Source organism: Excalfactoria chinensis, chromosome Z, assembly GCF_039878825.1.
Source record: "Excalfactoria chinensis isolate bCotChi1 chromosome Z, bCotChi1.hap2, whole genome shotgun sequence".
NCBI lineage: Eukaryota > Metazoa > Chordata > Aves > Galliformes > Phasianidae > Excalfactoria > Excalfactoria chinensis.
Window position 1 is genome coordinate 25,267,533 of NC_092857.1, and position 24,494 is coordinate 25,292,026.

At 45.3% G+C, this 24,494-nt stretch overlaps 1 protein-coding gene across 10 annotated transcripts in view; it reads left to right on the plus strand.

The window, feature by feature from the left end:
• The window catches only part of KANK1 (KN motif and ankyrin repeat domains 1), a 114,176-nt gene that overhangs the window by 84,844 nt on the left and 4,838 nt on the right, over positions 1–24,494 (plus strand). For 6 of the 10 annotated variants that reach the window (XM_072359295.1, XM_072359292.1, XM_072359294.1 and 3 more), the window contains exons 4-9: positions 2,368–5,013; positions 16,219–16,437; positions 17,250–17,358; positions 18,587–18,796; positions 19,140–19,227; positions 21,862–22,081. In XM_072359295.1, coding sequence (XP_072215396.1) covers positions 2,368–5,013; positions 16,219–16,437; positions 17,250–17,358; positions 18,587–18,796; positions 19,140–19,227; positions 21,862–22,081 — 3,492 coding nt within the window. Of the gene's footprint in view, positions 1–1,159; positions 1,541–2,367; positions 5,014–16,218; positions 16,438–17,249; positions 17,359–18,586; positions 18,797–19,139; positions 19,228–21,861; positions 22,082–24,494 lie in introns of those variants that run through there. The other 4 variants (XM_072359302.1, XM_072359301.1, XM_072359299.1 and 1 more) reach the window with 4 other exon arrangements.

Below are 24,494 nucleotides of genomic sequence, written 5' to 3' on the forward strand. Positions count from 1 at the left end.
AGCCTGTTTCTTCCTTCTTCATCCTACACTTCTGTACTGGACTCAAGGACAGCTTGTCAAGGGCTGCTAGACTTCAGTGGTGTAGTGATGGGAGAACCAGAGATGTCATTGCATAGGAGGGCAAGCAACCAGGCAAGCAAAGGAAAGGGCCTGGGAAGTAAGAGAGAAGAGGTAGAGTCGTTACAATTGAGCTTGAATATGCATGAGCTGGGTGAAGGTGCTCACCGTCATCCTAGGCCAGCATGGGGGATGAAGGTATAACCGTATTCAGGGTTTGAATTTATGGAACAGGCAATTGAATGCAAGTCGAGAAAATGGATAAGAAATTCCAAGTGTGGGAATAAGGTAGAAAAAGACTGGGAAACTACAGGAAGGGGGAGCTGGTGTGGGTGAGGATGCAAACCGTAGGGCTGGAGGGGGAAGGAATGGTGACTAGCCTAGAGCAGGGAGCCATGGAGAGGTGACATTGCAAAGGACGGAGCCAGGAGAATCTGGGGACAGAACACTGAATTTGGGGAGTAAAAGCGGCAGCATGGAGAACTGCTGTGTCTCAAACCCTAATGCTGGTGTTCTTTGGAGACCTCTTCCCTGCCTACCCTTGAGGCAGACCTGCTGGAAGGGTCTGTGCTTGGAGCACACGTGTGTACGTGTATTTTGCTTCCACTCTGGCATTCAGTCGGCTATTTTGGGTGCATCTATAAGTAAATACCACGGCATCTTCCAGCAGAAACATGTGGTCTGGGCAGGGAGGGTTGTTTGTGTCACTCGAACAGTCGCCACACAGGCAGTGCTTGCAGGACCGCGACAGCAGTGTGCTCTCTGCTCGTCCTGCTTGGCGTCCCACGCTCACCTGGTGCCGGGGAGAGGAGGGTCCCCGCACGGCACCCTGCTTCGGGGCGTCCTGCGTAGCCAGAAGCGTTAGAGATTGTCGTGAAAGTACTTAGACTGTCTGCAGACAGCAGCCTTCCTTAAGCATGCCAAGGAAACTGGAAAAACAGGAGCCTTTCCCCCCCCCCCCCTCCTGAACCCGTTCAGTACAACATTAAGTCACTTCCTGTAGTTGCAGCAAGCAGTTTTTTTTTTTTTTTCTTTTTTGTTTTTTTTCCCCGAGGTTTATATTCCTTTAAGAGGACGCGGCGCTCCGAACGCAGCCTCGTTAGGAACGAACCCGGCGGCGGCGGCTGCTGGCGGGGCAGGATCGGGGTCCGGGGTGCGGGGCGGAGCGGCGGCGCTGCGCCTCGTAGCCCTTCGCCGTTCCCCGGCCGCGGGCGTACGGCGAGGCGGAGTGCGTGGGGAAAGAGCTGCTTTCCAGCGGTGAGAGCACAGCCTATGAAATCGCCTTGCCCTGTCGGGCCGGGTTTGCGCCGCAGTGGGAGTTCTTTTCTTTTTATCCTTATGGGTTGAGGAAGGAGCGAGTGGGAGGCACTGGGGAACTGGTTTGTGGCACACGCAGCTGGGACAGCACGGAGCCGTACCGGAGGCCTAGCGATACGTGGCTGGAAACTTACAGCGTGGGGGGAGAGGCATGTGGCTAATTCAGGTAACCGGAAAGCTGGCTTCTGTTATTCCTCTGCTGCCTCTCATAACTTGCAGCAGTTGTTTTTCTCAAGTGGGACAGGAGCAGCAGGCTGTGTAGCAGGGCTGTGCATAAATACTCAGCCTGCAGAAGCACGGCAGACCTGGCGCAGCGGCGTGCAGAGGGCTGCGGGGACAGGCAAGTCCTGTATTTGGGGTGCTGGCACGCTGCCTTGTTGTGGGACCGCTATGTTCCCTCACGGCTGTGGGGCTGGGGGTCCCAGCATGGGCACTCTGCTGACCAGGAGCACTGGTGGAGTAAGCCAGTGTGAGTGAACCGGCATCGCTGCTTCTGCAGCTGTGGTTCTCCAGGCAGTAGAACAACTGTGGATCTGTCTGATGGCACCGGTTGTATAAGGAGAGTGTTGGCGTTCCTGTTCCCGCAGCCTGTTTGAATGTACCCTCCGGACAAGTTGGTTTCCAGATGAGTCACGCTGCTCCTCAGGTTTTCATCTGAGGGCATATTGTGCGTGAAGTTTGTGTTCCGCAGGAAGGTTGGAGGGACTCAGGGAACGGATCGCTTTTGCTTGCTTGCTGTGCCACTTCTGTGTCGCTCCGGTAGCAGAAGTTATGTGTGCACTTCTTAGCACTTGAAAACTTATTGATTAGCTTTTAGGAAGCTAAATGAGATGTAGTGCTGAGGGTAAATCAGCAGGATGCTGTTTTGCTCTGAGCTGCAGCTGTGCTTCTGCCTCCAGTGATGTGAGCACCCATCCTGGCATGTTAGTGTCACCACCTGGTTTACTGAGACAGTTTCTTACTCATATGCTCATTTTGTTTCTTCTCTTGCAGAAAAAGAGGAAGTTGTTATAAATGGAAAAGATGAAAATGAACGGAAATACCCCTATTTTGTGGAAACGCCTTATGGCTACCAGCTAGACTTGGATTTTCTGAAGTACGTGGACGATATACAGAAGGGGAATACCATTAAGAAATTAAACATCCAAAAAAAGAGGAAAGCAGTACCAGCCTCCAGAAGTACCAAGAGCTCTGGTGGCCACTGTGGAGACTGGACTTCCACAGAGTCGCTCTCTTCTTCGAACAGTGATGAGAACAAGCAGTCTTTCTTGGCAACAAGGAGTCAAGTAACCTCGTCTGTGGCTGTGAGACCATTGGCTTCCCTTGAGGCATCTCCCTCCTACTTAACTGTCCCCGAGAGTAAGCTGCTCCCTCCTCCTTCTCCACAGCTTCCTCGTCACAACCTCCATGTGACAAAAACCCTCATGGAAACACGCAGACGACTTGAACAGGAGAGAATGATGCAGGTAATGCCAGGAGATGTCCGTAGGCCCCGGCTTTCCAGCTTTGGGGGCATGGGCTCAACGAGCTCCCTGCCTTCTTTCGTCGGGTCCAGTGGGTACGGTCACTTGCCTCAGCAGCTCCACAATGGCTACCAGGGGAATGGAGACTTTGGAGCCTGTTTCGGCTCTTCCTTGGGCAGTTCCATCCGGCACAGCCCAATGAGTTCAGGAATTTCCACACCAGTCACCAACGTGAGCCCGGTGCATCTGCAGCAGATCAGGGAACAAATGGCAATTGCCCTGAAGCGCCTCAAGGAGCTTGAGGAGCAGGTAAAGACCATTCCTGTGCTGCAGGTCAAAATCTCAGTGTTACAGGAGGAAAAGAGGCACATGATGGCAGAACTCAAAAGCCAAAGGAAATCCAGTCAAAATGACGTGTATGGCTTCAGAAAAAGATCGTACAGCGCTGGGAACGCGGAGCAGTGGGAGCACCTGTCTCAGGTGCGAAGAGGAGGAGAACTTTATATCGACTGCGAGGATGAGATGGAGAGTGCGGAGCAGAGCTCTCGGAGGGTAGAAGAGTTCAGGCAGTTGACTGCTGAAATGCAGGCTCTGGAGAAAAAAATCCAGGACAGCAACTATGAGGTTCCATCGAACCCTAGAGAAAGCCTGACAAAAGAAAGCCGATCTGTTGCTGTTGGTTCTGATGAAAACATGAGCGATGTGGTTATCTACAACAGATCTTCAAGGCAACACAGAGAAGTAGCTGTGGGGACAGAGAAAGAAGTGAGAGAGTCTGGGGTTGGGGTGACAGAGGCCATGCTTGGCTTGTCAACAGAAGTTGAGAAAGAAATAGAGCTTCAGCAGCAGACCATTGAAGCCCTTAAGGAAAAGATTTACAGGCTGGAGGTTCAGTTAAAGGAGACAACCCATGACAGGGAAATGACCAAATTAAAACAGGAGCTGCAGGCGGCTGGATCTAGAAAAAAAGTAGATAAAGCCGTGATGGCTCAGCCCCTTGTCACCAGCAGAATGGTGGAGGCTGTGGTACAAATGAGAGACCAAATGGTGGGAGACCACGTGCATGTTGCCGATTCGTCTGTAGGCAGCCATTTGCAAACGAGCAGCGTGGGCACCTCCTGCAGGCCGGCGGTAAGGAGCACAGCGGCGGGACCTGAGCTGCTCATGAGCCGCTGGCTGGTGAGGGAGAGGGCAGAGATGCGAGACCAGTGCACAGGGAGGTGTGTGGAGCTGCTCGATAAGAAGGTGGGTGTGGAGACCAGCGTCTGCGAGACGGGTGTCAACACAGAGGAGTCTGTGGGTGACCTGAGTCTCTGCAGGACAGTGCGGGAGGTCCGGGAGACGAGGTCGATCGGCTGCGGGGACTGCTCAGTGGATGTGATTGTTTGTGTCCCAAAGGAGTGCGTCTCCCGCCAGACAGCTACGGAGACTGTGTGCAGGGCAGAAGCCACAGTCATGGCTGTGCCTTCCACAGCCACACAGCAGACCAGCACGGCTGTGGAGATGGTGAGCCGGTGCACCAGTACAGAGGCACCCATAGCAGTGGACTGTGGCATCAACACTGTTCCAAGCAGCCGTGACCAGCAAACCAGCACAGTGAGTGTGGAGATGCGGACGGTGGCAGTTGGGGATGGCCGGGTGAAGGACATACACGCGTCTGCTAAAACGCGTTCAATTGGAGTAGGGACCTTGCTTTCCACTCCCGCTGGCTTTGAAAAACTCTCTGTGATAAAAACCAAAGACTGCGGTGTTGGGCAGATAAACATTAATGAGAACTATCTAGTTGGTCTTAAAATGAGAAGCATTGCTTGCGGTCCCCCTCCCCTGGTGGTTGTACCGACCAGTACCAGGAGCATTGGTGTTGGGGGTGAGCCAGTGTGCGAGTCCGTGAGCAACCTCCTGGAAAGCCCACTGCCTCCACCTGAGCTGAGGACGGGCTTGGATCACTACATTGAGCGTGTGCAGAAGCTGCTACAGGAGCAGCAGATGCTGCTTGCTGAAAATTACAGCGAATTAGCAGAAGCCTTTGGTGAGCCACACTCCCAGATCGGATCACTCAATTCACAGCTGATCAGTACCCTCACATCCATCAATTCCGTCATGAAATATGCCAGCACGGAGGAACTGCGGAGCCTGGACCTTCAGAAACAGTGCATGGAGAAAAGCGCTGCATCAGGTAAGCTGAGTGTCATGTGTCTGTGCCACTCCGTGCTATCACTATGGGTCTGTCACCTATGAAAGCTTGCCACATAGTGTAGAAATGTGTAGTTTTCTCCGATAAATTGCAGAAGGTGGATTTGCTGCAGGGTGAGCCTGTTCATGTTCTCTCCAGCCCATTGCTGGAGAGTGGATCTCAAGAATGGGAGGCAGTTACCCATCTCACAGAAACCAGGCTCTGAAGGGGCTGATGGCTGGGTGATCGAGTGCGGGATATACAAGAGAAATACCTGTAGGTACCCCACCCAAGGCACGGACTGCATTTCGTAACTAAGCGAACCAGAGTTCCTGTCTGTCTGTAATGTTGTCTTTCCCTTAAATTTGGAATGCTGTTTTTAAAAGTTAAGATGTTACGTCACGTTGTGCAGAGCTGTAAGTCACATTCAGCATCTATGACAAGCTAACTTGTTTCCATGGAGTTTGCAGCCTTTCTCCCATTTCCTCCCTTCCTTATTCTTTGCAGCCAGGGAGCTGTGGGGTGCTTTCTCCTTTCCAGCAATGTCAATTGCTTTATAATGGGCAACTCCAGAGTGGCTTCACAGAAACCACATCTTGAGTTTTCTCTGTTCCAATAAGTGTTTGTCCTAATCCCTAATTAGAGCCTCGTGTTTGAAAAGCATAAGCTGTAATTACTTTTGGAGGTTTTGGTGGCAGTCAGGAAAGGCAAGAATTGAGGTTTAAGTACTCTTTCCATTTTATATATTAACTGTAAAATCCATACAATTAATTTGAGAGATTTCTTTGTTTCCTGGGGAAACATGCTGGAAGGAATCCTGCTTGGATTGCTTTGGTTTGGTTTTGTTGTTGGGGTTTTTGAGGGGGTGAAATGAGGGAGAAGAAAGGGTCTGATGGTAAATTAAAATAGAATGCTCTGCTGGTGAATCCAGCCATATAACTATTACATATATGAATCTTAGCTTCCTGGACACAAGGTTAGCAATGACTAGCAATGACTTAGGGTATTCTTGGTCTCAGTGAGAAGTTAAGGAAATGGAAAAAATGTGTGCAAATGCGTCTGTATGATGGGTGCTGAATTGAAAAAGATAAAAAATAAATATGAGTAACTACTCTGTAACGTCAACGTAATAATTTTGGCTAGTGCACTGCTATATAAAGCTCTTCCAGCTTATTTACTGTCTTTCAAGTTACCTGTTTTTGTTAAAAGGCAGTTTGGTACATCTGGTTATTTTCAGTGTTCGTGTGCTAAATTGAACCATCCATTAATTCTGTGAAGTAAAATGTTTAGCTTCCCATAGAAAAGCAATAAGCAACATTTATGTAGCAGTAAAGAAAACATATGATACCCGCCCATATGCATTTAATATGATAACTGTAGCCGCAATATTGCTATTTTATGTTTTGGGCATCTTATAAATAATGAGTATCTACCGAATACCAAGAATGTCCTTAAAAAGAGTGAACCAGATTTTTAGTAGCTGTAAATCCTCAGTTCCTTTCGCTGGTTTTACTGCACAGTGTGAAATGCATAGTCTGGAGACTCAAAAGTATTTAGACACAAGTGGAGGAATGGATCATATTTTACTAAAGATATTCTTGCTTGGATTCAGATTTCACATTCTTGACAAAATGGCTTTGGAATAATTTTACTTTAACATGTAATGCTGTTATCTTTGGTGGCAAACGCAGAGTGTAAAATCTCTTTTATTTTTAGTCCCCTGTGAGAAGTAAATGCTTTAACTTAGTGCATAAATCACTCTTTGTGCTATAACAGTTTAGACCCATGGAGAATTAGAATAAGGAGAGGTCATAAGCCTGAAATGTTTCCCCTTCTCTTCCTTTTAATTTTGAAAATACTCTGTTTACTACAGTTATCTCCTTTCTGCTTGTTTCTGTGGTTTTACAGGTCAGAATACCATTTATTTGTTTGTTTGTTTGTTTCTGTAAAAGGCTTTTTGCTGAATGTTTACTTCTGTAAGCAGTGGAACTAGTAAGGTTTGTTCGTGCTCCTAGATTGGTACCACGCAGAACTATCTGAGCTCTTACAGTGTCTTTCCACGTGATTTATGTGTGGGATAGGGCTTTTTGGGCATCTTGCGTGTGGTACCATCACACCTTTTTCCACTCCAGGTATCCCAGCCTGATGTATCTGAATTTAAGCTTAAAAAATTAAGTTTGAGTTATTGAAAGAGGCACAGACTCACAAACTTCAGCTTCTTAGGAAAAACAGGCTGAACACAGAGGCAGAAGCAGCTGCTTTCAGGTTAGCAGCAGGGGTGCTGTAATTAACGTTGCATTCAGAGAGGTTCCTTAGGAAGTGCCTGCTAGAGGCAGGTATGTGTTGGGCAGAAGTACTGAAGTTGTCTGTGAGGCATATAGTTTTGATGCAGCAGCATCTGGACAGTCCGCTGTGTTGAAATTAAGAAGTTACAGCTACAGGTATGAGTTTGTACATCAGTCAAATTTTGTTTTTTGTACAGATTTTTCTCATTTATCCTTGTGGAGAAAGGCAGAGGTGTTTCTGGTCCCACGGTTCATAGAGGTTTGTGAGCAGCGGTGGCAGTACAGGTGATACAGAGCTGGACCAGGTGAAGTGGGGCATAGGCTGCGTCTGTGCCTGCCCTTCCTGGAAGCAATCCCAGCATGGGATGATCTCGGAAGTGGTCTATCAGCAATCTGTGTATTGCTTGCTGCAAAATAAACATCTTCACTTCCGTAACTAAGCAACTCCTATTTACATAGGCACCCTCTTTCAGAAGCTCTAGCGGTGTCAGAGAAATGAAACCTGCTGCCCAGACAAACCAGTTTCCACTCTGCACAGTGATTCTAGCCAGAATTGGCACCATGTCTGTCCAGCTGGATCATACAGATGTGGCTTACAAACCTTGATGCTTACTGATCTTTATTCTGTGTGCAGCCAGACTACAGGTCTAAAAGAGAAGAAAGTCTGTTTTGTTTCTCCATTTATTGTTGAAGAATTGTTTACGAGTTTCTAAAAGTTACACCTGGCTGCATTTTGCAAAACATTAGCTGGAAGTTTAATGTGACTTGTGGAGTGTTTTTTTTTTTTTATTACATGAACTTTTCACAAGGAAGTCTTGTAGGTGAATGTATTTCACAGGCAAGTAATTGGCAAGATTGTTTTGTTTAAAACAACTGTTCTGCTCCTGCAACAAAAAATTTCCTGAGCATATTTGGTCTGAAAATGACTGATTCTTGGCCTCAGAAATGTTACATTCTTTTTGAAACAATCACTGGCATTTGCAGGAAGGAGGTAACTTCTTGAAATAAGGATTTGAGGGAGAGAATGAAGTGGGTATCAAATAGTTTTGGAAAGGCTCATGGGGCTTATGTAAACATTGACATGCCATCTGGTGAAAAGATCTTCCTGGGTTTTCCACTCCAGCTTTCATTGAGAGCTGAGAAGGCAAGCAGAGCAGCGATGGAAGGGTGGTGGTATGAGATGCCTTTTGTTGTCCAAAGCTGGTGTGCACCACCAATGAGGTATTGAAGCCATGGTTGTCTCATCCTTGGCATCATTCATCATGAAAAAACAGGAGTGAACTGGAGAAGGGTGTTTTTATTTCACTGCTCTTCTGCATGACAAATTTCTCTCTTAAGAGACTGTCCCTTGGCGATCACTAGCCCCAGTCCTAGCAGCATAGCCTCATGACTTGAGGCTTGCCTGAGGCTCAGGGGCATGGGTCTGTTCAAGGTGCTGGTATACCACTGTAGATCACAGTAATTACCTACTTCTAGGCAACTAAATGAAACCCTCAGCTTTGGCTGTTGACACAGATGCATATTGAATCAGGTTTAGGTTTCTGTACAGATGTGCTTGTTTATCTCTGCTCTCTGTTAGGAAGAAGGGGAATGACATGCATGTCACCCAGAAAGGCAAGGCAAAGCAGTCATACAGATATCCCATCTGTATTCCAGATGAACTGTGTTTCTTCACGTGTGTCTGTCTGGCATCTTCCGGAATATGGTACCTCTTGCACATTTTTCTGCATCTACTGACACGCTGCTAGTGGCAGTATGCGAAACTTGAATTCCCATGTCATCTGAAAATGGCAGTGACCTCTGAATTAGGAGCTGAGGGGTTTAGCTGGGTTTTGTTCTGTTTTAAATACCCATCCATTTGTATCAGAAGAGAAGCAGAGATCTGGTCAGTAGTTGTCCTGTAAAGATATTATTCAAGTTAATCTCCATAAACCTCTTTAAAGAGGTTTGACATGCCATCCTTGGTCATGTGTTAACACAAGCTTATTGCTGCTATCATTATTATCATCAGAACATTCGCTGTTTTCATTCGGTAGCAGCACGAAGTGCTTAACTATTTCCTCATTTCTGCTACGGCTAATAAAGAGTTGAAATTGCAAACGGTAGTTTTGTTTTTGTTTGCTTCTGTCTTTGTTTATGAATTTCTGCCTTAGAGAGAATACCAGTTTCTGTACCGGAGTGCTTTCGGTAAAATCCCTGTTTCCTCCCTACACTGTGGCACAGGAACACGATGTTCTGGCGTTGAGCTTTGTTCAGAGTTCAACTCCCATGGTAACGGGCACAGCTGTGCATATTTAATGTGAGAAGATTCCCATATTTCCAAGGAAGTGCTGTCATATTCATGATACGACAAAGCGTCAGCTGATAAACTGAGGAGAAGGTAAAGCTGGGAAAGGAAAAAAAGGAAAATCACACTGATTATTGCTGTACTCAGCATCATGGGATGGTTTGATCCGCCACTTGTTAGGGAAAATAGGGCGGTTTTCACTTTGCTCCACATGTATTGGTGTGGGATAAGAGAGGATTTCATAAATCAAAGAATCGCAGAATTGTAGGGTTTGAAAGGGACCTCCAAAGATCCTTGAGTGCAACCCCATGCTAACCAGGCCTCCTGCAGCACGCTGCACAGGTTGGCATCCAGGTGGGTTTTGAATATCTTCATAGAAGGAGAATACTCAACCTCCCTGGACAGCCTGTTCCAGTGCTCCATCGCCCTCACTGTGAAGATGTTCCTTTGCATATTGGTGTGGAACTTCCTGTGCTCCAGTTTATGGCTGTTTCCCCTTGTCCTGTCCAAATAAGTGTCTTTTTTTTTTTTTAGTTGTTTAGTCTTGTTGAATTAAAGGATCAATTTCCTGTTTCAGCACACTGGCTTCACAGCCCAGTGTGGGATGAAAAGCTAGTTATCAACACGACAAAGACGACTGAAGTGAAAGTGACGGTGAAACCGAGGTTCTTACAATTGGATGGGCTAGAGCCTTTCTATGAGGCCTGATCCAAAAATACTGCCTCCTATTTTATTAGTTTGGTCCATTATATCAGAAGTGAACGTTGGTGGTATGGCAGCAGAGGCTGAACCTTCCCACCGATATCCCGTTATTTTTCATTGCTGTTTGACAGATGGCATTAGAGTGGCACTCTGACAGAATGGCATGTGACATGGAAGCACACATGAAGCAAAGGTGTGTCATTGTATTCCTCCATGTGGAAAAAGTGGAACCCACTGACATTTAACACTCACTGGATGTTTTGGGAGACCAGCCAGCAGAGATGAGCACAGTGAGGTGGTGGGTGGTGTGTTACAGCTGTGGTGACAGTGACATGGAAGCCATGTTTCTGATGGCCATGTACAGCTGTCACAGCACAGAATGAAAAGCATCTCAATTAGCTCATCTTCAGGAATTAGTGAATTATGGCCAGGGAATTGTGGATGGAGATGAATGTTGGCTTCAATGTGTTGTAGACAGTGATGGAAATGTTGAAATGTTTACATGTTTGCACCAGGTGGGGTCCCATGAATGCTCACACGTGAACTCCATATGCATATTAGTCAGGACCTATTGAACCAATATAGGGCTGGAGGTGACAGTTTCTTGGATCACATTATTACCAACAACAAGATGTGGTATCACCACCCTAAGAGTCAGAACAACAGCCCATGGAGGGGTGATGTGTGAATTCCCCAACAAAGAACAAGACGCAGTCCTCATTGCATGAAGTGATGTGCACCATCTTTGGGACAGGGAAAGGATGGTGCTTCCAGATTTCCTGGAACGTGGACAAACTATCAGCTCTGACCACTACATCACAGCTCTGATTAAGCTGAAGGCTCAGTCTTCTAGAGTCAGACCAGAGAAGACATCTTTCTCTTGCAGCATGATAATGCCAGGCCCCACGCCAGTTTGAAGACTGAGGAGCATATTGCCAGTCTTGGCTGGACTGTCCTGCCACCCCCACCATATAGTTTGGGCATGGGGCTCCTAACTTCCAGCTGTTTGGGTTGATGAAAGAGGGACCCTGTGGGCATCTTCTTCCTAGCAGTGATGCCTTCATAGCACATGTGAAACCTTTGCTGGTGCAAATGATTATGAGTACTGCATGCAAGCTCTTGTTCATCACTGTTGAGAACACACAGCTAATGGTGGTAGCTACTGAAAAGCAGTGTTTTATAGCTGGGGATTTGCTCTGTTGTTATTGTGCTCTTTGTATCTGTTGTTGTTTCCATGAAAATAAATAGGAGGTATTATTTTCAGAGCGACCTATTAAAAGGAGCAGTGTCTCTGGGAGCAGCTGGTGGTTATAGCTTCTGGCTGTGCCAGGGCTTGTAGTGACTGTGTCTTCTTTCAGCTTGTCATATAAGAAGGCCACAGGTAGCAGTTTTTTGTTCTGAAATCTTAGATCCGCTGCCTTTGGATCAATGTTAGCTGAAAAATGCAGTTATTCTTTTGAAGGTAACACATTTGTGAGATTGATGGGTTAATGTCAGTTGTTGTGAATGTTTAAACAGCATGTTTGCGCATCACTGCCTCTTTATTTGCTTTAGTAGAATGTTGTTGTTTTTACCATTAATAGTTCTGATGCATAGACTAAATGGAAACTGGACTAAAGTTTACGTGGAAAAATAACTTCTTAAGGAGAAGGCAGCATAGTGAATTTAAGACTACTGTAGAGCATTTCTTGACTGCAGTAATTTCATAGCAAGCTGAGTGCTATAATGAAAAATTCATGCAGAATGTTAGAGAAGTTTTGTTGCTGTATATACCACAGACAGCAGTCATACAGTGTCTTCAATGGGATTTCAGAAGTTGGTTCAGGCCAGACTGCCATGAATTGAGCACAGATCCAGGGGGAAAAAAGTACTTTTTGTTCCATCCAGTTCTGTCAACCAGCCTACCACATCTTCATGGCTACTTATGCTGTGATAGATGGGAGGTGAGGTCTGCAGTTGGGAAAGGAAGTAGCGTGTTAGTAACAAAAACAGTTCTTAGGTGCCAGAGATGGCATGTGTTAATCTGACATTGATGTATAGCAGTTTTGCTGTCTCTCTGTCTTAAACTGATGGGATGTACCGAAGGAACACAAGTGATTTAGGAGAGAAAGTTCCTTCTGAAGAATTAAGAACAGGTGTTCTTGTTCCTTCAAACCACTGGGACTGGACCAATGAGGAAACTTCAGTCACTTGTCTCCCTCTGAAGTTGATGAGAGTAGCTTTCTGCACGTGGGTTTATGAGCGATTGAAGTCTGCAAGTTTCTTGTTACATCACGGGTGACCTCTGAACTTTTCAGAGATCCTTTACTGTGTTTGCAGAATACAGTTACAAATTCCTGGCAGTTACCAGCTGTGGTTAACTGCACCATACCAGTACTTAGAACCTTCTATGCAATTTGCCTCCTTTGTCCACTACAATAAACTAACAGAAATCAGCATGGCAAGTGTATCTGAATGGCATTCTGGAGGCAGGAATGGCTGTTATCAAACTGTTGGCAGCTGGGAAGGATTGTGTGCAATGTTTTCACTTCTTTGCCCCACAGCTTCCTTGAGTATTTCTTGGCGGGGATGAAGGGCGGTGTTTCTTGCAGGCAGAGTGAGATCAAGTGGGCATGCCTGAGATCTGTGTGAGCTGAGATGAAGAGTCTATTTTAAGGCCTGTGTGGACTCATGGTAATCTTCAGCCAGGGCTTCATTTCCGCACGTGGGGAGCTTGCGGCACATCCAGCCCTGTCCCTCGCCTGCAGCCAGGCCAAGGAAGGGGGGACTTGGCTCGTGATGTTTTCTGACCCTTGAATTGTTGGCTGTGGTTCTGGGGAGCACAGCGGCTTCCTTAATCCCTTTTTCAGCTGCTGCTGTCGAAGCATCTTTTTCAAGATGTAGGCTGTTTTACAAAGGGAAGCAATTAAAAGCTGGTGTTAAATGCTAGCTAATAGCTTACAGCATTAATGCTGTGTTGGGTCCTGAGCTCTCTTTCCTTAAACATTGGGTACTGTAGGCACAGTGAGTGCTCGTGTCTTACAGCTGGGTTGGGAGAGTAGATGTACTGGACAGTTTTCTAAGGCAAAGTTATTTTTGTGTGTTTCTCCTTACACCTTTTTGTCAGACCCTTTTGTCAGGTGCAGGAGGCCAAGCAGGGCCCTTCATCACAATTCACTGATAACTTGCCCCAGATAACACCCTGAACGTGTCTTGTTCAGATTTTGTTCCATCACCAGCAGGTTTAGCCAGGAGAGAGGCTGTGACAGAGAGGAAGGAAGTCTGCTCACTGCCATTCTGCTTTTGAGTCCTACCCAAAGCTCTGCCCCAGGGCACTAGAAGGGAGGATCCTCCAAAGAACCCAGATGGGCCTGAGGCAATACTGCCGCTGGGCTTGACATTGCTTGTGGACATAGCAGGTTGCACCCGTGTGCCATCTGTTCACCCTGCCAGAGCCCTGCTGCTTGCCCTGATGCCTGGCAGAGGCTTCAGCTGACAGACCAGAGTGTCTTTCAAGGCACTGCATCTGCAGAGATGCAGATCCTGCACTCTGTTTCTCTGTGTTCTCCTCACTGTGGTCAGTGTGTAAAGGCTGAAGCGCATGGAGTTGCTTGGATTTATTTTTCCTCTTGTCCAAAACTGCTGCTCTGCTTTGCAAGCCCAGCAGACCTGCTTTTTGCACCATCTGCCAGAGGACTGCTGGAGTGGGGTTGCACTGGAGGAGAAGGGGCAGCCCAGTCTCTGCTAGCCTCACCAGCATCCCTGCCATGCATCATCCTCCTAAGTGCAGTGCGTCTTGGTGCAGAGGGGCTGGCTGAGCCCAGCCACCAGGGCAGGGCTGTTGGCTTAGCACCAGTATTGTATTTATAACCTGCTGGTCAAGGCAGCCACCAACAGTGGCAGTGGGAAGTGATTACTTTGTTTGGCAGTCTTTAATTATGGCTGTCACTGCTCCAAGCAAGTGGACAGAAAGGAGGTGGTTTCCTTGTTTTTCAGTTTGAAAATCTGTTGGTTTTGGCTCACCATTCCACACATTAGTGGCTCCCTCTTGCGTGGTTCTATGGCTGGCTGATGAGGGGTGATGCTTACCGCTGGGAAGAAACCTAATCTCAGTTACTGCTGTGAAGTGAGGATGGATGGGGAAGCAAGGCTGGATGTGGCCTCATGGTGTGCTTTTGAGTTTTGGGAACTGCTGTTCCAGCCTGGGCATGTGGAAGTATTGCTGCAGGAACTAATGCTGCTGCTGGACCATGGGGGTTGCTCTAGCCTTCACTCAGCATTTCAGTGAGAGGACAGAGGGTTTCAGCCCACCTTGTGTCTTGTACAAGTATCAGCTCATCTCTAGAGGGCTTGAGGCTTGCAGAGATATCCTGCCCTCCATGAAGGGAAACTCATCCTGGATAAAACCTTGCAGCTTCCCACGGGACAAAAGCTTTTTGGTGTCTGATCATTGATGCAGCCTGTAGTAAGGTGTTTGCTGATACCATGCCATGTATTATCAGCAGACAGCCTGCCTGTCTCTGCTAGTATTCAGATGGCAGCAGGGTGAAAGCTGTATGTCACTGTACCAGTGCTGGTTGTTGCTGGGCACTGGCAGTGGTAGTATGTGGTCAAGGGTCAGTTTTGTTTATAGCTTGGAGAAGGTATAAGCAGTGGCGGAGTTGGCAATAGGTCCAGTGACTGGAAGAAATGCCTTAGAAGTACATGTGGCTGAGAACACAGAGCCTAGGGGATGTGGATGGGAATTGGCCAGAGGAAAAAAACTTCCTGTAGTGAAGTTAGAGATGAACTATGCAGCGTCCTTGTACAGAGGAAGGAAAGTGGGATGAAACCAGAAGAGGGAAAGGCTGTCTAGCAGGAGCACTGAAGAAGTCAGACATGTTTTGTTATAACAGAGAATACTTGAGATTTGCATTAATGCATCATGTTTGTGTCCTCTTCACTGTTCTGTCTGAATGAGGAAGCTGTAGCTTACTTCTTTATAAATACAAAGAAGTCCTTTCTGTCTCCCCTGAGAGTTTAAAAAGGCTTTGAAACAGAGCGGTAACGTTTCAAAGTAAATTAAATCCCAGTTGTTTTTTTTTTTTTTCCCCTCAAAGTACCAGGAAGATTACTTAAGGAATAATGTATGCATTAAAAATAATAATAATAACAATAAAAACAAGAAACGTTTTGCAAACAGAAGTATTTGTGCAGCTTTGCAGAGCAGTTATAATAGCACAGCTGGAGGAGCTCCGGGGGAATCTATAAAAAGGTCTGTGCATAATTAGTGCTGCCTTTAAACACACAGAGGGAAAAAAAATGAGAGGATGCCAGCAAATTAGAAAAAAATGTACAACCCAAATGTTTGGGATCTGATTTAAATGTGGCTACCAGCTCAGTGCAATCCTGTTCTAAATATGTGTGTGTATATATATAAAATGGGTGGGAATTTATTGCAGTTATCTCGAAATTTAGTGGAGTGTATAACTTTCAGCTTTACTGGCATGCTAGTGAGCAGGAAGATTTCCTGAAAAGTTTCTGCTTTTATAGAAAAATTGGTTTCTTTTTGAAAGGAAAAGAGGGTGCAGCTCTTCCAAGAGGAATCCTGCTTATCAGGCAGATCAGCAGGGAGCAGCTCCGCGAGCCTTTCCTGAGTCAGGTGGCAAGAGCTGCACTCCATGCAGGGACTGAGAGAGAAGGAAAAGCAGGGGGGGATGTTCCTGCCATCCCTTATGAAGGCACAATCTTTATGGTTTTTCCTTGCATTGTATATTTTCTTGGAAAGAAAAACTTGGAGCTGGTTTTTTTCAGTTTGTGAAAGCAGTTGCTCTTTTCCTAATGGGTTCTCATAAGAAGGTATTATAAAGCACAAATGTTGCCCCTCTTTTTTATTTTTTTCCTCATGATGATGATAGTATTGCCCTAAAGGATTTGGTCTGACTTCTCTGTGATCCATGCCATCTTCCCTGACAGGTGCTACCTTGGAATACATCCCTCACGGCCAACTTGCAAACACCCACTTAACTTCAAATTTGCGAGCGCTGAAATTGGAGCAGGACGTAGTGCCTGCTCAGGAGGAGAAGAAGACTCCTCTGGTGGAAGCTGCTCGGGGAAGGAAGTCCTTTTCTTCTCAGGACAAAACTCTAGCTGCAATTAACCTGACAGATGACCAGCTTGCCTCTGGCCTTTATGGTAATAACTGGCTCGCATTCATCTTTCATCATGCTGATGGAGTTTGAATATGAAACACAGTTAAAGCAGGTCTTCAGGACTCCCAAAACAGTGAAGGCAGAAAAACTTGAAGTTACAGGGAAAATGGTGCCTTTTGTGTCCAGGTTCTGGTTAATTTTTAAGTGAAAGAGTTCAGTGTGGCAGTGAAATACCACTTAATGCTTTCACAAAGAGAAGGTACTGCTAGGAAAGGGGTTAATAAAATAACTCTCAACAAAAAAAAACTTGAACTTGCATGGAAGTTTTTCCTCTGTTATGTCTACGGATTGGTGTAGGAATTATTTTGGTTAATGCTAAAAATCTAAAAGAGCCAACCTTGACTGAAACTCCCCACACTGTTGAATAGGTTATTGTTAATCATGCTGTTCGTACTAATGAGCTGCTTCTGGTAGTGGGCTGCTGTCATTTGACACCAAGGATTAAGATTTTCTTGACAGAGCAGAATAATCCACTTCATTACTGAAAATCCCCTCAGGCAGCAAATAAAAATATATATATAAAAGTTTTCTAGAAAGATCTTAAAGATTGTCAGCATGTTGGAGGGTAAGAAAGCTAGACTCTGTGACTCTTCTGGTTACAGAGCTGGTTTTGAAAGTGCTCTCTGTTTCCAGTGTGCATGTAATGATGTGACAGTATATATAAAAGGATCTCAAAGCCCTGCTCAGCTGATAAATTAAACAGCAAGCTGTTTGTTTTGAAAAACTGAAAGCTGCAGCCATCGAAGCTGAGTACGGATTTGTACTGAAATATGTGCTTTGCCTGTCTTTCAACAGTATGTAGCAACAGTGAAAACACGCTCAAGTCTATCATGAAGAAAAGGGACGGAAAAAAGGATTTGAGCAACACCAAGAAGAACCTTCAGTTTGTCGGCATTAATGGCGGGTAAGGAGCCTGTCTTGAAACATCTGTCTAGGGGAGTAATTGCAGTGCTGTCAGAGTGGGAAAGAAGGGGAAAAGTCTGTGAGTTTATGCGTGCGTTTTGCCTGTCCTTATGCGTAGAGGTACATCCACTGAGTTTAAGGGTAGGAGTAGCGAATTGAACACTTCAGCTCATCTTAATCCTCCATGAACCCTTTGTGTATATGTGTGTGTTACCTAAAGTGGAAGCTGGAAGTCATACTTGGAGTTAGTCTGGAGTACCTGTACATTAGGTCACTGCCAGATTTAGTGGGAAAATAAAGCAAACTCCAAGAGCCACAGGAATGCCTCTCAGTAACTCAAACTTCAGTAGTCTTTGGCAGCTGACAAGTGCAGCATTGTGCTGTTAAACAACACAGGAAGGAATGGCTTTGCCTAAGAATTAACTTTTCTGGTCTGGTAAATACAGAACCTTAATGAAACCAATAAGGAAATATTACTTCAGCTTTGCAGAATGTTGCGAAGGTCTTTGAAGCTTTTTTTATATAGCTTTGTGATCTCTTTCCTTAAGTTTTCTTTATAAAAGTGCTTGGTGCTGTATGTAGCCTAAATATTGCAATTACTTCATTTCATACGTATTGGCCAAAAATATTACTTCTGGTGGAGGAATGTTGTGACTCATTTATCACTCTGTGCATTAGAAGAGTAGCCATGGTATGTCAGTTAATCAGGTGTTAAAGTTGGTGAGTTAAGGCAATTCTTTATAGTCAGCATCGTAATTATCCAAGTCATTTATTTGCATATCAGCATGCTTTTGATCTTCACAGAAAAAAAAAAAAAGTTAAATTAATGGCTGTTGTACTTAGAAAGCTCCTCTCCTATTTGCCTACCAAGGCAACAATGTAATTTATTCTAAACAAGGGTATTTTCACCTGTGAGCTAAGGCAAGGGTGACAGGGTGCAAAGACTTTCACTTTAAAAAACTTCTCCTTCTTTTACTACGTGTCATGCCCATAGTAATCGCAGTGACAATCACAGAGAATGAAGGGATCTGTGAAAAGAGCTCAGTAGGCAGTAAAGTTGTTTGAATACCTGCTGTTTTTCAAAACATGAGACAAACAAACAGAAGCCCCTCTGAGCTGCCTTGGTGTTTTGTAAGGGATTAACACGTGCCTTTGGTTTTCTGAAGAGACGACAGGTGAGTACCAGACATTACTGAACACAGCTGAACCAGCATTTTGTCCTACCCCAGGTACGAAACTACATCCAGTGATGACTCCAGCTCTGAGGAGAGCTCCTCCTCAGACTCAGAGGAAGAGTGTGAGGGCCACGTGTACCCCCATGGCCGTGGTACAGACGGGGAGCACCCTGTGCTTGGCCCCCCAGAGACAAGCGCTGCAGGGACTGCGAAGGACGGGCCTCCCCTGGAGTGTGAGGCTGAGGAGGTGGAGATCAGGGAGAGGTAGGGTGCACCCTGCAGAAGGGTGATGGCAAAGAGGGGCGCTGGGATGATTTAGGTGGCCTCATGTATGTGAGAAGCCCATTCTTTTCAAGCTGGCTGCTTGGTGGAGCTGTGTGAGAAGTGGCAGCCTGTGGAGCCACATGGGACTGAGCATGGTCCATGCAAGCTGGTAAGTGGAGCATCTCCCAGCCCTGAAAGGGGGGCTGCCAGAACGGCTCCTGCCTTGCAACCAGCCCAGAAATTCACATTCCTCCATAATTATCAGAAAGGTAAATACTTTGATGTTGAAAAGCTGAGAGGAGAATTTTAATACGCCATGTGTTATGCTGTGTGTCTCTCTCAGGTATGAACTAAGTGAAAAGATGCTTTCTGCTTGTCACCTGCTGAAAAACAACATTGATGACCCCAAAGCACTGACCAACAAAGATGTGGTAAGCAATACCAAGCAAAATTCTTGCTGTGCTACACAGGGAAATTATAGGGAGGTTTAGCTTCCTGTTTTATATGTCTGGAACCACAGTGGCTAGACAGAAGAGGATATCTTCTTTCCTGGAGGAGTCACTAAATGCTTTTTCTATCAGGAGACATTTGTCTAGAGAATGTGCTGCTTGTGCTTGATGTGCTGCACTGTCGTTGTCCTAAAGCACACATGTAAAAATAGTAATGTGAAAGTGCAGTTCAACACATCCGTGCATTCCTGTGTTATTTCTGTAGCGTTGCTGTAGCCCTGCTGCAGATGGCACTCAGTCTTCAGACTGGGAGACGCATGGGATGAGGGGGCTGTTTCTGGCAATGACAGAAGCCCCGGATCTGTTCTGAACGTAAACAAGCTGCCTCTTCTTAAAGACAGGGATGCATACTTCCTTCTGTCTTTCTTGCCACGCTGGTAGCTTTTGTGTAGTGTGCAGCAGGGACAGTGGAGGATTTGTTGCTAATACTGTCTTAAGAAACAGAGTTGTGTTTGCTGCATAAGGGTTGCCTGTGCTATTTTCTGAGGATGATCTCAAAGCAAACAAACACTGGTCACCACTTAGTGATATCAAACTGCATTTCGCATCTGCTGTGATAGTGCTGTGGTGTAAAATGCAGGAATCCAGTGCCAGTCTCCTCTATTATGGAGCTTCTGTAGCTTCCCAGAGAACCTAATACTGTGTGTGTATAATTCTGACGCTTATGTGTCAGGAACATTTTGAAAGGTGGGTTAATACAGATGCGAGGGATAATTTCATTCTGCGTCAGTCCTTGAGGAACAGTTTAGGCATTCAGAGAACAAAGGCTTTTGGGCCCAGTTGGAGCTGAAATTGCCAAAATTGCATAATCAGGTGATAATCTCTGCCTTGAAAGTGTGATATGAATTTACACATTACTTTTTTTCTGCTTAAAGTATTTGCCAGCACAAGTGGTGCATTGTAGCTGGAAATGGCAGACTAATCAGCTCTTGTTCTCTGTCTGGCTGCTGATAAAGAAGTCTTGTCCAAAAAGGGCAAACTTTAGTTCAGTTAGGGATCTCTATAAATTTCCCCAGCCTTTTCCAGTGCCCTCAACGCTTGCAGCAGCTGTTTACAGTAGAAAGAGCTGAAGCCCGCACCTATTGGGGTGTCATAGATTACTGGAATAAAAAATTGTCCCTTTCAGTTATGCTCGTGACACTGACTACAAAGAATAAATTCCAAGTGATATTTTGCACTAGATAATTTATGAAATAAATAAATAAACAGAACAAAAAGAACCCAAAAGTCATATTTTGTCACTTTGTGACCACTTTCATGTTTCAACTCATTACATTTGTGTTCTTAATTCAAATGAGTTGGACCTGACGAGCTTTTATGAAGGAATACTGATATAGATGAAAGTAGAATATTCTGCCTTTACCAGATATGAGCCCCCTCTAGGGCTGCTAGTACAGATACTCTCTTTCTTATATCTGGAAGCTAGAGAAGCATGCTGAGTATCTTCTCTGTAGAATTGTTCTTAGACTTACTGGTCACCTTGTAAGTGAGAGGTTGTGGGAAGAGAGGATGGACATGGTGATCCTCACATGAATTGCAGTTGCTGAGAAACTGGTTCAGGAAATAAGAGCTGGCTGCGGCTGCAGAAGCCCCTGTGGCTCATGGCTGGGACTGCTGTAGCTAGGTGGTTCCCAGCAGACAGCTGTCTGGCCTATAGGGCTCCTACTCCTTCATACCAGTGGGAAAGTTTATCCTCAGTGTCTAACCTGCATCTCTTGTTGCAGCTTAAGTCCATTACTACTTCACTTGCCCATCCTGGAGGTGAAAAACTGGTTCTTCTTTTCTCGTTACAACAGCCCTTTTCACTGTGAAAACGTTACTGTGTTCCTTTCCATGGTTGTTCTTTCAGCAGAGCATTTCCCGTCCTTCCATCTCTTCTGTATGACAGGTTTCTTTCACTAATAACCATTTATGCTGCTTACCCTTGGAACCATTTTGAGCGAATATTTCTTGCTGTTTGGTCATCAGACAGGATAAGGTAGTCCAACAGTTGCATTCACAGTGTGAGGCAGAGAGAAGGGACTCCACTGCATGCTCTGCAAACTATTAACCCGTTTATTCATAAGAAAACAGTGTTTGCCTGTTTCATGGCAGGTTCAGTCTATGATCACCTGCAGTGCCCAGCTCTTGTCTTGCAGAGTTGCTGTTCTGCCAGTTCTCCTACACTTTGTGCATTTGACATAATATTTTATATAACACACAGAACTGCATCTTACTGGCTTTGCCTGCTGTTGTTTTAATACCTGCAGAATGTCTGTTCCCATTGCTCTCGCTCCTGGTATTGTTGTAGGGGTATCCCCATTCTAAAATGCAGTGCCTTTAGAGATGTACCAGTTTTGAAACTACAGTGAAGTGAGAGGAGGTGAATTGGTTTATCTTGAAGAGAGGTTTGGTCAGAGGAAAAACTCCAGTCCATGCATACTGTTTGTGAGCTGAATTCTTTCTTCCCACGTTTGACTAAAAAAGGCCCAGTCTCCCACATCGCTGACTTGTGGTATGGCAAGTTCTTTAAATGGAATGCCCATATGTAAATTTTTCTGTCTTTTTTTTTGGCAGAGGTTTTGTTTAAATACCATCCAGCACGAGTGGTTTCGCGTCTCAAGTCAGAAGTCGGCTGTTCCTGAAATGGTTGGAGACTACATAAATGCTTTTGAAGAGATTTCTCCTGCTGTCCTCAGACATATTATCAATGTGGCGGATGGAAATGGGAACACAGCTCTGCATTACAGCGTCTCACATTCTAACTTTGAAATTGTAAAGCTTCTTTTGGATGCAAGTAGGTTGACTGTTGGCATATTTATTTTATTATAGTTCTCACAGGTGGAAGTCTTGATGAGTGAGATAAAGTTCAGGCTTCCTCCAACAGCAAAATACTTTACTATTAATAGTTACATGGTGTCTTGCTTGGATATTATAGAATCTTTGTTTCTGTTGCTGGCTTTGGAAGTGATGGCTCTCACAGGGTTAATAAAACACCTAAATAAACATCCCTGGCTCTCAGACCATAGTCAGCTTTAGCAGCATCAGCCTCCAGCGTTTTTCTTTGGAAGCAGTGCAGCTGCTGCTTAGCCAAAAGTAGAGTGCTGGTGGGGAAAGATGCATTCAGATATAAACATCCATGTTAAACACTCAAATCAGTTTGGCCTTATCTCATGAGAGCTGTACGGAGCTGTTTCTGGCCTGCACCGTGGCATGTCTTTACTGCTCTCCTGAGAAATGTTGTGGCAGTTTGCCATATGAGAGTATTTCCCTGTTAGATGAACAACATGATGATGCCTCATTCTGTTGTGTTGTTTTTCATTGTTGATTCATTCTCTCAGTCGCCATGCAACACATATAGTACCACACGTGCTGAGCCAGAAGGCAGCAAGCAAGAGATGTCACAGACTGGAGCAGATCCCAAGCAGGATGTGTTCTGTTTAAGCCTAACTTTGCTCCCTGACTGAAGTTTTTTTCTGAAAGCCAGTTATAAAACATGTCATGGTTGTGCAGCTCAACTAGGCCAGCGGCATGGTGGGGTTAAAATGCATTGCTCGTAAGCTAGAAATGTTCACAAATCCAAAAGTGCAGCATTGGATAAACAAGGACCTTAATGATACAGATCTCATCTTTAGTAGTCCATCTTGTCTGTCACAGACGCAAAGACTTCCTCAGCTATAAAGCAAACACCACTTTGAAATCCCTGGGCCACTTAGGAAGAGTGACTCATGGTAGGGGAATGCAGGGAATGTCAGGGGGGCACTAAAGTGCAGCAGCAGCGCTACAGGGGAGGAAGAGGCTGCTCATCTGCTTCAAGGGGTCTGTTAAGACAGCTTGAGCATGGTCATACTTTGCTGGAAGTCAGGACTGCTGTTTTGTAGCAGTTGTGTATCCCTATGCAAACAGAAGTTCTTAGAAGCAAAATACAGCCATGGCTGGTGCCAGGTGAGCAGGAGCATGCTGCACACATCATCACCTGGAAGATGATTTGTCTTTCCCTCTGGTTTCAGTCTTCACCTTTGTGATGTCTAAGTGGTGAGCACACTCAGCTTTGCAGTCCGCATGTAGCACAAGCAGCTTCTCAGTCCAGGAGGGTAGTGTTCATGCATTTGGTGAGAAGAGCAGTTGAGACAGGAGGTTCCTGCATCACCAGGCAGTGCTACCCAAAAAGTAAATGTGGAAAATACCCTTTCTCCTTTCATTAGCCACATAGGAGTAGGAGCTGAAATGTGACCTCAGGAAATAAATCTCTGCTGAAGTAGTTTAGTCAGGGAAGGAGAACATAAATTTCAACAATTATTAATTACTCATGAAGTAATATGTGTAGGAGAGTGCTATGTTCTGTGGTTTGAATGGCTTCCCAAGAGAGACTTCTGAAAGGAAGGTTGTGTTAGCTGTTGCAAGGAAGGACAGGTGATGGTTGTGGAAAAGTGTGTATTTTCTTAGACCTGCACTTGAGTGCTTCTGCAGTGTTCTTTTCTCTCTCTCTTTTTTCTTTCTTTTTTTTTAATTTTTTTTTTTTTAAATACTCTTGGCAGTAAATCTGAAGAATTTCTTGAAGCAGGTGTTCTTGTTGAGGTACTGTGGAGCTGTTTAGACCTAGGTCTGGATATATTGTTTATGTAAGTCTGAGTCCTTGCTTTCCAATGCACTAAAAGCGCTGCTTTCTGGTAAACCAGTATGAACTGCAGGATTTCTGCAGAAAGGTAGGAACAGAGATTTGGAGGTTAGAAGTGACTGAAAAGAGGAGCTCTTCTCCGCTTCTAGCACTAGTCAGGTGACTTGCTTGTTTTTGTTCCCAGAGCACCTTTTTATTCAGGGTCAGATACTCGATGGAGCTGGAAACAGCCTTTAATTGTAAGGTCTTTTCTTCAGTCCCAGAATGTGTCAAAGTACACTTGCACCTTTAAAACAGCACCAGTTACAGGAAAAATGTTAGCACTGAAAAGCGGCTTTTCCACTGACCATGTCACTGGACCGTTTTCACTCTGCAGTGGGCTTGCCCTCAGTAGAGGAGCTTAAACATTGTGCTGATTGTGTTCCTAGGATTTGGACCCGTGACCCCGAAGGTCATGTCACATTTCAGACCACTTGTTTGTATAAAAAAGCATAACTCTAAATGATGACATATAAAATGTCTTTGTGTTCTCCTTTGTGTCACACACATAGTATAAAAGGATCCTTTTTCTTTCTCAGGCTTAAGAGCACCC